This window comes from Psittacula echo (genome assembly GCF_963264785.1).
Source record: "Psittacula echo genome assembly, chromosome: 6".
NCBI classification, from domain to species: domain Eukaryota; kingdom Metazoa; phylum Chordata; class Aves; order Psittaciformes; family Psittacidae; genus Psittacula; species Psittacula echo.
The window spans coordinates 42219291-42232168 of record NC_137743.1 but is presented as its reverse complement, the minus strand read 5'-3'; the positions used below and the strand labels follow the sequence as shown (position 1 = coordinate 42232168).

The window sequence follows — 12878 nt, the reverse complement described above, 5'->3', positions numbered from 1 at the left end:
GTTTACTCTGTAACCATCAGGGACTGCATCTCCTCCCACAGGTGTATTAATAGTCTTTATTTTGTATGGAAAAAATACAGTAGCTGTGCAAAAATAGAACTACAGGACAAGACTAATATAGGAGTTGTACAAAGTATCAAAGAAACAGTAAACAATAAATAAGCTAAAGCATAATGATGCAAACTCAAAAAGAAGTTGTAAAAGGGGGTACGTCTGTTTACAATGTCCAACACTGTCCACAAAGAGGACATGAACTGTGCCTGTCACACTGACCGCTCCAGCCTACCTGCACTCACAAGGATGGCACTACAGCTCCTTGTTTTCAGAACGATCTCACCAATTTAAAACCGAATTTCCTCTGCGAAACTTCGCAACTTCATCGGGTCACACAGATGCATGTACACTTTTCCTCAAATTTTCATCTTCATCAATTTCTTAGGTTTCTCATAAAAACAATTCCTAAAGATTTCACTGCTGTACCTTTTTCTACAATAAACAATAAATCATCTTGCTTTAAGATAGCACCCAAAGGTGATTAGATAAACTATATAAAGTGCGATTATTGTTAATATGCCATAATATTGTGTTCTTCAGTGCAATAACCAATATGGTCAAAGCCTTTCAATACACATGCAAATGTCACCGTTTATTTTACTTGAGTTCTTCTAGTTACTAAAAATAGTTATATTTACATGTCCAAACATGGCCACTTATATTGTACTCAGACACAAATTATTTATGCTTCCTAAATGTACATCATGCAACCCAAATTAGATCCCACTAGAAAAGTGATAAAATACTATCTTTGATTTAAAAAAAAAAAGCATACATATACAGATCTGAGTATTATGCAGCAGATTATCTTTTCTTAACACTGTTTTGAGAAGTAAGCACTTACTTAAGCATTAGAGAGGCACGATTATTATGTAAGTAAGTGGTGAGATGTAATATAACCAGAGATTAAAGCCCTATGTAAAAGGAAAGTCTTACTTGATGGTAAAATAGGATGGAAAGGCTTTGTCTGCACGAGGGCCTAGCGCGGTGGGTAGTGATCATCACGGACTCTTTTCACACAGGTTTGCTGTTCCAGTTACTGTAACTGTCCTGTGATGGTAGGACCAGTTTGAAGTGGTTGTAGCCCATTGAAAACTGGCCAACATGGACTGCATACTCACAAGTGACCAGCCATCAGTACTTTGTACAGAAGTAATACGCTATGATGTCATGAACCAAGTTTTACAACCCTGTAAATATACACAATAATATTTATACATTTGATTCAATGAATGATCGCTTTGGTTTTGCAGCCGTGCCATGACTCAGATGGCCTTCCTTACTGCTGTGAGGCTGTGATACCGCATCTGGGTATAAATGCGATGCCTGTTTAGGTGATCTGCTGTCTTGACAGTGGGTTGACATTTGGCACTTGAGCTCCTCGCGTTCTTTAGCTTGCAGACCGTTCTGGCTGCTGTCACCTGGGGCAGCACCAGTAGAGATTTTAGTTTGGTAGTGCTTGACTGAGAACTGCTCAAAATTGGAGGGCTGAATGCCCCCAGAAGCAACATGTGTTGATAATCCCTCCGATGCCTGAGAGTGCCAAGTACGACTGGACTGAGTATTTTGCTGCTGAAACCTTGCAGTCTTATCCATGATCCCCATAAATGGGGTATTGCGAGGTCTGTGTTCAGCAGTACCCTGAACTTGATGGATGTTACTGTCCTTGAGTCGAACGTCTGGGCCCAGCCCCTTAATACTATCTGAAAAACTACTCGCTGAACTTAAGCTGCTGGTTGAGCTGGCAAGAATCATACTACTGGCTGAAGAACTACAGGGGACAGGACTTTGCTGCCTTGCTTCACTGAAATTCATTGGAGTAGAGGCTGTCAACCTGTCCGTGGTTTTAGACTTACTTGCAAAAGAATGTGAGGACAGATTCTCATTATGCTGTGAATGGGAACACTGGCTGGACACAAACTTCTCATTATACAGTTCAGAACTAGGACCTGCAGAAACGCTTCCAGATGATAATGTGCCTGTCCCATCCGAATGCTGAATTTTACAGTGCCGGACTGGCAAGGGACTTTGGGGAAGATGCTGAAAAGATGATTGTGTCTTTGCATTACATGGACCGCTTCCTGGTTTTGGTCCAGGCTGGATGGAGCTCAGGTGCTGATTAGTTTTCACAATCTGTGCCTGCTTTGTTGGCTGCATGATCAAGCCTGGCTCTCTCAGGTATTTACTGCCTGTTCTGCTTTGAGGGGACACAGATCTAGCTTTCTGCTGAACACCTTCTTGAAGGGTCCTGCTGTACGATGAAGCAGCTAAGGAACACTGCAGCCTTTGTGAACAGGAAACAGATTCCTCAGGGTGTGGTAGTTCATCCTCCCCATCTTGAAGATTAAAATTGTCATTCACACCTTGTATAATGCCCTCTTCCTCATTATCAGAGTTGTTAATTTGCTGTAGTAGCTGTGGAGACTGATGCTTCTGTTGCTGCGTCCTCTGGAACTGTTTGCATTCCTCTTCTACTCGAGCCAGGAGACGTTTTATCTCTTGATTGCTGGGACACAGCTGTGTGGCTTCACGCAAGTCAGCGAGAGCAGCAAGTAGCTTTCTGTTTAGGGAAAAAGAAAAACCAACCCACAGTTAAACTCAATCAAAACCAGGGTCAAATGTAAGTCTCAGCATTGCCTACAATTAATTCACGCCCCTGACTTCACAGTATCACAGTATGTTAGAGATTGGAAGGGACCTCAAAAGATCATCTAGTCCAATCCCCCTGCCAGAGCAGGAACACCTAAATAAGGTTACATAGGAATGTGTCCAGGCGGGTTTTGAATGTCTCCAGAGAAGGAGACTCCACAACCTCCCTGGGCAGCCTGTTCCAGTGTTCCGTCACCCTCACTGAGAAGAAGTTTCTTCTCAAGTTTAAGTGGAACCTCTTGTGTTCCAGTTTATACCCATTACCCCTTGTCCTATCATTGTTTGCCACTGAGAAGAGCCTGGCTCCATCCTCATGACACTCCCCCTTTATATATTTATATACACTAAACTTTCAAAGATATATTCTGATCTGCCATCTCCTGCTGTAGCTGGTGACAATATAAGAATTGGATCTTCTCCAAAGCACGAAATTCTTTCCTATGGTGGAAGCGCAGACCCAGCCCTAAACCCTCCCCTTGTATCTCAACAGCTTCTTGAGGAAGGCAGCAGCAGTCTGCTGCTAACACTAGGAACTGACGCTTTTGTCTTGTAAATGCTTCACTGTTGCCTTCAGAGCAGGTGGCTGGCTGAACTCTGCTTCATGATTATTGTTCTGCTTAGAAAAGACATGGTGAATCAAAAAGGCACCTCTCCCTAGACTTCAGCTATGACACTACAGTTTGCTGTTTCTCAAGCTCCCCTTGTTTTTATCTTGAACTGCTGATGATTCAACATACCCTGTCCTACAAGAAGCACCCAGTAATAAATCATAAATAAACCTGGTAATAAGTAATGCAGTGCTGGAGTTTGGTGGCACACTGCTGCCAACATTCTGCTGAATCACTTGGAGTAGCAGTCCTGTTTGCTCTTACACTTAGTCCCTCTTCGCATCCATTTGTTACTTCCTGAACTACCTACTGTTTGCCTAAAAGATTATTCAGTATTGCTTTTTGGGGCTGGGTTGGCTTTAACTGATACTGAGACCTAATACAGATGGAAAGTGCACAAGGAAAAAAACTTTTTCTTTGCAAATTCCAAATACAACTAGTGGAAAAGACAAGGAGCTACTGAAAGTGTTAGGAAGATGCACAGAACCAAACAGTACCTGCTGTTCCTCTTAGCTCTTGCTCTAGCATAATAGGCTTCGTAAGACTTCGGTTTCAGATCCAGTGCTTTGGTAGCGAACTCTTCAGCCATACCAAAGTCCTAATAATTTCAACAAATGTACTTGTTACACAGTGACAACAAAAGAAAAGTGCATGTCCTATACTCATGGTACTGCTTCAGTAGTGCAGATACCTTACGCAGTACAAAGAGTTCCCTTTATCAGAAAGCAAGAGCAGATACTTTCTGAAACACTGAGAACAGACCTCATCTTGCTAGCCTTGCCTCTCGTGTCTAAGGGAAATTGACTCCAAGGTAGCTAAAAGCAGTGTTAATATAAGCAGGATACGGTTATCTTCAACCCAAAGATGTTAACAATGCTAGAGGAGACTTCATGTTTAAAAGAAAATAAACCCCAAACAGCAAGGCTTTCAAATGTCTTTTGAAAAAAGGCCAGTTAAAGACTTATGAATTTAGAGAACAGCAAGAAAATTCAGGAAATGGCTTGGCTGAGTCCAGAGCTGCCTCTGACAAAGTATGTAAAATTTTGAAAGAAGAATTGCACTGGACATAATTTATTTGGTCTTCATTTGACAAGAACACAGAGTAAGAGTTTAGTAAATTTTTGGTTAGACTGGAATTGACAAAAGCAGGGTTTAAACAGGGGCAAAGATGGCTATGGGGAAGCTGAAGGCAGAAGCAAGCCTAATTTTTCTAACAGCCATGCATGGTGCAGGGCATTCACAATACTGAATTATATGGAGCATGAGGATACAGGAGGTTGGGAAGTGTTAACACCAAAAAACCCTGTCCTGAGACGATATGCAAGAACAGAGCAATATGATGAAACTGAGTTTTAGATGGAAAGTGATGCGCTTCAGGGTTAGCAAAACGCAATGAGAGTTTATCAGTGGGATATGGTAAGGAATGCACACACACACACACACACTAGTTGTAGTAGCGGTAGCAGCATTTTCCATTTAGTCTTTTCAAAAACTACCAAAACCATCCAGCAGTTCGTCATTCCAAAATAACTGGATTTCCTAAGAACAGCTGTAATAGATCCCCCACAGCAACATGCCCTCATCTTATGAACTGTCCCCATTTGTTGACACAGCAAAGCTCAGAAGCAGGATACAGTGAAAAGTATTCTAAAATAGCAGAAATAAATGTCCCAGGTACAAACTCAGTAATGGAGTAAAACAGAAGTCTAAGATTCCCTATGCCAGAGAGGCAAGAGATGAACAGTAAGAGCTTACATTTGTTTTTCGGCGACATCGTGATAAATTTAGGTATAATGAAACTCTCAGCTCATTGAATGCTTTCATTTCTTCTCCAAGTCCTTCCCTCGGAAACTTCCTCAAGGCATACTGATAGCGCTGTGCTGCTTCTTTCATCTTGCCTTTCTACAAATGTAGGAAACAAGAAGCTTTTCAGGAACTCTAAATGTCACTGTTGCAGAAAAGCACATTGATACTTGACATGTACCAAGAGATGCTCTTCAAGTAAAAGCACAGATCCAGATTTAAATAAAATAAACATATACAGTATGAATTAAACTTGCAGACAGACACAGGTGAGAACTTGGATGTTAACTGAAGTCTGTGTTTGTTTCTGAACTCATACCCTTAATGGTATTTCAGCAGAATATACTGCATTAATACATGCTACTTGTACGAGAAAAAATCGGGTACAATACAATTCATTATTTACTTATTTAAAGAGAGCAGTCCAGTACCTGATGAGGTAACTGATTATAACTCTTAAGGCCTAGGTTTTGGGAGAATCTAATTCATGACAGCAAGGCCTGAAGGGTCTCTTTCTTTACTATGCAAAGCCATTTGATACAGAAAAAAAGATCAGAGATAAGGTGGCAGATATTTGAGGGCTCTTATAAAAGATCCTACAAATTACAGGTACCTAGAACAGACTTTGAATGATGCTTCTATAAAGCCATTCAGCACTGTGCTGCACTAGTAAAGCAGATGTCTCAGTTTACCAAATAATGCCAGTTCCTCTTCTAAGCAATGTATCACCATTAGTAAAAAGAACGTATCAAAAGAGCCGTCACCTCAATATATACTTAAACATCACACAAAAGAACAAAAGAACATTATGCTGAAGAAAAGGACACGCCTAAATGTCACTTAATTCAACAAGGCACTTTCAAACGAGCACCTTATATTCTGAGTTGCTCTTAAGCAGCAACTGACTGCTACAAATGTTCAGACTGACTTGCTCAACAGAAAGAAAATGTACTCATCCATCTTGAAATTTTCATTTACTTATTTCATTTACACAGGAGTTTTCAGTGATTCCTACCCAGGGTTCTCAAGATTTGTTGGCCTCATTCCCAACATAAAATGATGTGCAAGTACACATCTTGTTTGAACATAAAAGGAGGTATAAAGAACTTTAATCTACATTCAGACAGAAATTATAATGTTCTGCTATCAGAAAAGAAAAATAATTAAAAAAAAAAAAATCTACCTACTTTGTACAGTATATTTCCTTCTTCCATCAGCTTCTGCAGCAGAATAAGCAGAATATCGGGTTTGGAGGTGGCCATTGCCCATGCTGCATTTCCTGCAAGTTAAATTTTAAGGCTCTCTGACAAAAGGGAAGCAAGTGTGTTTTTGATACCTATTGACCCTAGAAAGCCTAATCCTCCTTCAGCAGATATTCCACCTGCATGGAACTATTATTAGTACTAGTAGTACTGTGCGCACATGTATTTAAAATAGAGAGGTATATATCCATACATGCCCTGCTGCCACACATAGATAGAGAGCCAGGTATTAAACAGTCTGATTCATTCCATCCTTGGTATTAAACCAGAATAGGCTAGTATAAAAGTCACAGTAAAGTCCAGACCTAAGTAAGGATCTGTACTTGATCATCCATAGTACCCAAACAATAATAAATGATGATTTAGAGGCATTACAGATTCAAGAATTACCACATACACATATGCACCAGCTACTTGCCTACTGATAATACATCATTTGGATGTACAATTTTAACCACTCTTTGCAATTCTATAATCTACTAAAAATGTTATTTAAATGTAAAACTTCTTAATCTAAATAATTCCTAGAATTAAGTATCACTAATAGTGCAATCATCATTTCCTTGTTTATCATGATAGAGTAACCATGTAAAGACTGACTCCTCCAAACCTCTTCATCAACATGTCGAAGAAAATACAAAAAAACTACTTTCATTTCTTCACTTCTGAAGTGAGTCTTGAGTGTCTGCCTTTAAGAGACAGATTTCTCTTGTGCGGGCATCTGCAAACCATACAACCTGCAAAAAGCTAGTGTGCACTTCCAGATATATTTATTTACTCTACAGAAATGACAGTAATTCTAGCAAAGCAGATATTCAGTTGCTTCTCTTGAGTACAGGCCAGTCTTACTAACCTAGTTTAGCTCCTTTTCTCAGCAGCGTAACCACCACAGCCGTGTTACGACATCCAATAGCTCTGTCCAGTGGCCGCATGCCGCTGTGGTCTACATGCTCAATCATTGCTCCTTTCTCTACCAAATACTGCACCTATGAAGAGAAACAAGACAGGCCTTGTAACATTATTTCTGGTAGGAGAGGCAGAACAGTGGGATTGTTAGGCTACCACCTAATCCCTCCATTTCCTCCTTTGGTCATGGCCTGCGTGCCAATATGCGGAGGCAGCAACTCAAGCCCAAGGGTAACAAACGCAGTGAGAACAGAGCAGCAGCGCAGGCCCTGTGGCTTTAGCTTCAAGTACAGTGTAACACTACACTATTACCAAGTTTTGAAGAGTAAGGACAAAATAAACACTCACTTAAAAAAAAAAAATCTATAGTTTTAAAGATACAGAGGATTCAAAATCACAGACTTTAACCTTACTGTATCCTTTTGATCTCAGCTACAGTCATGGTCCATTTCACATTCAGAAAAACTTCACCTAAAATGCCTTATTCACCTTAAATTTTTGCATTTTAATGTTCACTACAGAGGAAGAAGGTAGTATGTGGGAAAGGTACAGGACTGGAAAAGGAACTTCAGTTGTTGTCCTATTTCTCAAATGACCTGTGGAACAAATTGTGAAGTGAATTTTCACCTCAGGTCTTGTAGTTCCACATTATCAGTAACACTGAGATGTGCTCAGTGCCATCTTTGCAAGATGAAAAGCATCAACATTTCTAACAGTTCTTTTCCCAGTCATGGAAAGCATGAAAAATACCTATCAAAGACAACTAATGATGTCTCATGATGGAGAAGCAAAATCTTTCTGCATTTCATCTATTCTGGCAATATTATTCTTCCTACACCTCTCATTTGGAGTCTCTGTTCCATGAAGGCACCCAGCTGACCCTGCCAGGTCACCTGATGGCTTTGCAGAGCCTGAAAAAAAAAAAAATGTATTTTCCTTTCATGCCCCAAAAAAAGCTCCTTCTCCTTTTTTTTTTAATTCCAGTTCATCCAAAGCAGAAATTGTAAATGCTCCTTTTTATTGAGATTTAAAAGACTCACATACAACAGCAAACAGTAAAACATAACGGCATAATGCTGGACTTCTGTCACAACTACCTCTGTACCAAAACCTCACTGAGAAAACGCTTGTACTACAGTCAAATTGCTAGCAGTGTAAACATCTTTGCCACTTCCTCAGATTTCCTTCCTGTTTGGTTGGCAATACTTCTACTGAGCTGTGGTCTGTATTATGAAAGTTTTAACAGAAGCTTAGTTTTCCTGCTGTTAGTTCTACTCACAATATCAGCATCTCCATAAAAGGCTGCCAGGTCTAGGGGCGTTCGTCCGTTTTTGTCTGTCTGATCAGTTGTTGCACCTTTCTCAACTAAAAACTGAACCACTTCCCTGTGGCCTTTCAGACATGCCCAGCTCAAAGCTGTCAGTCCTTCTTTGTCCAGAGAGGAAATAGTTGCACCTGTAAAATGAAAATGACGTTTGTTGTGAAGATGTCCTGTTTAATAAGCAAAACTACCCAACTCACAGAGATGCAGTCTCTGGTACAGCTGTGCAGCCTTGAACCACTATTTATTTTCTACCTTCAGAAAGCAGAAATTCCACAGTGCTCAAGTGTCCTTCACAAGAAGCCACCATAAGTGGAGTTCGGCCTTGCTTGTCACTTAAATTCACATCAGACCCATGCTCCACTAGAAGTTTAGCAATCTGAAATAGAAAAGGCAATTTAAAAAAAATAGGCAAATTTTATCCTTACGAGAACAAACTTTTAAAGAAGAGGACTAAGGTGTTATTTATAGCAATCATTGAGAAACCTGTTTGCAATTCAGAGCCTTCTCCAGACAGGAATTGCCAGCATGAGGAAGGCTCCTGACTCTTAAGGTTCTCTCTCCATTAACAGAGAAGCAGTATGGAGGATGAGAAATTGCCTCTGTTCTTGGTCTAGGAAATAAAATGTTTTAACTCCCATGTATTATTTTTCAAGTACATTATAACCAAGGTTGTCATACAGTCGATATACCTTTTAATCCTTTGTATAAAATCACAGAATGGTTTGAGCCGGAAGGGACCTTAAAGATCACCTTGTTCCAACCCCCTGTCACAGGCAGGGACACCTTTCACTAGACCAGGTTGCTCAAAGCCCCACTCAACCTGGCCTTGAACACTGCCAGGGATGGGGCAGCCACAGCTTCTTTGTTCACCATTATCTGTCATTTTAAATAACTTTGAAAGTGAGCTCCTTTGGTGTTGATGCAAACACATATTAGAAAATCTACACTAATTTATAACAGGACTAAAGATGGGGGGGAGTCGAAGACAGCTTCCCAAAGGAATCCATTTAGTTCACAAAGATGTGTCAGACCTGCCAGTGCCCCTGCCGCACAGCACAGAAAAGTGGCGGAATCCCCCTCCTATTAGCTCTTGTCACAACAGCTCCATGTTCAAGAAGTAATTCACAGACTTCCAGTTTCCCTCTTCCTGCAGCAGCTGTCAGGGCTAAAAAAAAAAAAAACAACCAAAAAAACCCATACCATTCTCATCAACATCATCTCTTTCCTGTTTTACCACAGTTTTTAACACATGCACATTTTGTGAGTGTGACTGAAGCCTCACTCTTTTCAACTCTGCTGCTCTGTAGTATTGCTGTAACCATTTCTAGCTTCAAGTGAATTAGTCAGAATCAGATTAAGTTAATAAACCACGGGGGGAGGAGGGCAGGCAGATGATTCTCAAAGATAAGAGCTGTATCATGTGCACAGGCTGTAGCTTAAAAGGAATCTTTATGAGCATTTTGGATAAACCCACCTGTCCTAGTTTGTTTTTCATTAATCATTTTTTTTAAGGCAAGAAAGTTTCATCTCTTTCCATCTGGCCCTTCCTAAAGGTGAAGATGGAAACAGCTCTGGGATTCAGCAAAGGGACTGTAACTCAAGTTTCAGGAAGTACGTTTTACCTGATCCCTAGCCGTGATTTATTACAAAACATCAGATATGTAGATCCCTGCAGAAACTCTGTGCCTTGGACAATTTAGCTTTAGCTTCATTCTGCACTAGTTAAAACTGTTTTCCCTGGTTTTCATGGTGAAAAGCACAGTAGGTTATGAATTAATAATTCTAATTCCTGCGTGTTAACCCTTGCTCTAGACTTCAGGGGATTATTGTACATTTTCCAGTACACAAGAGACATCAACATTCTAATCACCTTAAAAAAAAAAAAAAAAAAAAAAAAAAATCTTTCTTTGAACAGAACAGTGTTGTCAAAAGCGAGTGCTCTTGACCTCTACCTAAAATGCAGTAACTTTGCAGCTTTTAAGCACAGATATTACTATGGGCAGACACTTTTTCAGCCCTGTCTGAAAACACCGGAGTATCACAACTGCATATACACACCTACACACACTGGAGACAGAACAGCCCAACACAGTGTAGTAGCAAATGTGTCCACGTAGCACAGAATTAAAACCACTGTTTTGATCTTTTAGACATTCATAAGATATAAATTACTGCACATCTGTGTTCACAATATATGGCTTATGAGAAAGCAGGCTTCCATACGTTCAGCACTAATACTGTGGGACTTTAATCAGTACCATAATGCTTAAGTGTTGCTGTAAGGCTGCACATTTAAACAACTCACCACCTTCTCCTAAAACTTATCATAAACCTTTTCACTGTGACACTCACTGAAGGTTGAAAATAAAAGTATATTCCCCATCATGATTTTTCCCCTTTTCCCATCAACTTATTGTGTGTTTTAAATGGAGCTTGAAATTAAAGTGTCCTTTTTTGTTGTTGTGTTAAAGCATCATCAGTAATGTTAACAGTATTTAGAAAATGGGTTCACGCACTGACTTCTGCAACACTCAGCAAAGGACTTGCCCCTCTATTTTCTAAATCCTAATACCACAGAGTTTCCCATGAGAAGTGGGTCAAATTGTGAATTTCTTGTTATTCTTTTTCAGCATTTTCAAACATGATAGTTTTTTTTTTTTTAACTGCAACAAATGCTGAAAGTGAATGAAATTACAAACACTGCAGGAAGCAGCACATTCCTTTTTTTAGAACCACAATATCTAACCCATTCACTCTTTACCAACTGGTATTTTGCTATGTTACATTTACATCAACTGTTTTGATCTGAACAACTGGAAGGTAACCCTTAGGGATACCAACATCAAAGGCAAAACAAACCATCTCATTCAAAAACTTCACATTTTTTATTCTGTCAGTAGCAGCATTTTAGCTTACAGTGTAACTAACATTACAGCAACAATGTAATTCCCTATACCTAACCCAGGTATAAGATGACTAAACAATTCCTCCAGTTGGCTTTAACAATGTTAGGGCTAAACTCTGCTCAGAATACCATCTATTCTACTCCAGAATATGACTGATCTGCCTAATGGTACTCTGCAAAAGTTGACAGCAACCAAAGAGATGTTATTTTCTATCATTTTTACTAGACAGTAAATTATGCTCAAATTTAGCTAATCTGTATAGAACGTATGAGGCTGGAAAACATCTCAGAGATGTCTTTAACCTAAGATTATTTTTTTGCACCTAAGATTTTGAAAAGGGTAAACTAGGGAAATGCAGATGACGCACTTAGAAGTCTTCCACTGAACATGCTCACACTTCACCTGTTACATGACTTTTTTATCTGTTCCACTTTAATTTGCTATTTAATTTGCCTTGGACCTGTACTTCATACAAACGTGGCCTTCAGCACTGTTAATGGGATAAAATACTGGGAATGGCAATGATGATCTCCAGCTGTCCTTCCCTCTAAAGACTCACAATATAGAATGCTATTGAAACAGCCTCCACAATGAGCAGAACCAACTCAGGATGCAAGCAGGCAACAGCAGTACAAATACATGAATAGAAACAAGCTGTTCTGGAACATGTCACTACATGAAAAGGAATGATCTTAAAGTTTGTTCTATGCTATTTCAATGTATGATGGATTTTTCCTTTTTAAAACAGCTGCTCACAAAACTGTGCTCCTCACTCTATCTGCCTCATCCTAATTTTATCACTATCCAGTTCCACACCACACTCCCATTTGCAAAATAGACTGCAAAGAACCATTCAGTACAATGCAAACGTAAGTTCACCCACACATGCAAAACTGTGCAGATTCCAGCAGCATATAAATTAGAATTCTTTCCACATAAATTTTGTACAGTCACTAACCGAATATTCCATGTAATGGTAATCCTGTGACTACCTTGACTCACTCTACATGTTCTTCTTGTCCCAAACTTACTACTCTGTATTTCAGAGAGCACAAAAATGCCGCAGGGAACTGCTCACAGCTGGACTCAGACCTTTACCACCTTCACACTGCATAAGGAAGTACTTACTTAATGAGCAAAGATTCTCAATACATTAAGAACTTAAGTACAAAACATTGTCAAGAAAAATTAAAGGAAAATTAATTTGGAAAGAGATGTATGGGGTTTGGAATTCACTGTATTTGCAACAAGAGTTCTGTATATGCACAGGAATTAAGAACGTTTGCTTCTCCGGTATGTGAAGAGGTTACTGACAATAATTAAAAGAGACAGGTTTCACACCTGCTTGTGCAATCTCAGCTTTTTT

General features: G+C 39.6%; 1 protein-coding gene across 1 annotated transcript in view; it reads right to left on the bottom strand.

Annotated features, from left to right (window-relative positions):
- Positions 1–560: 560 nt before the first annotated feature.
- The window catches only part of TANC1 (tetratricopeptide repeat, ankyrin repeat and coiled-coil containing 1), a gene marked incomplete at its 5' end in the record, with an annotated part of 61761 nt that continues 49443 nt past the window's right edge, over positions 561–12878 (bottom strand). Inside the window, 8 exons of the mRNA XM_080621850.1 lie at positions 561–2614; positions 3809–3909; positions 5067–5213; positions 6302–6393; positions 7230–7362; positions 8562–8737; positions 8859–8982; positions 9638–9771. Coding sequence (XP_080477976.1) covers positions 1267–2614; positions 3809–3909; positions 5067–5213; positions 6302–6393; positions 7230–7362; positions 8562–8737; positions 8859–8982; positions 9638–9771 — 2255 coding nt within the window. The 3' untranslated portion in view covers positions 561–1266. The remainder of the gene's footprint in view (positions 2615–3808; positions 3910–5066; positions 5214–6301; positions 6394–7229; positions 7363–8561; positions 8738–8858; positions 8983–9637; positions 9772–12878) is intronic.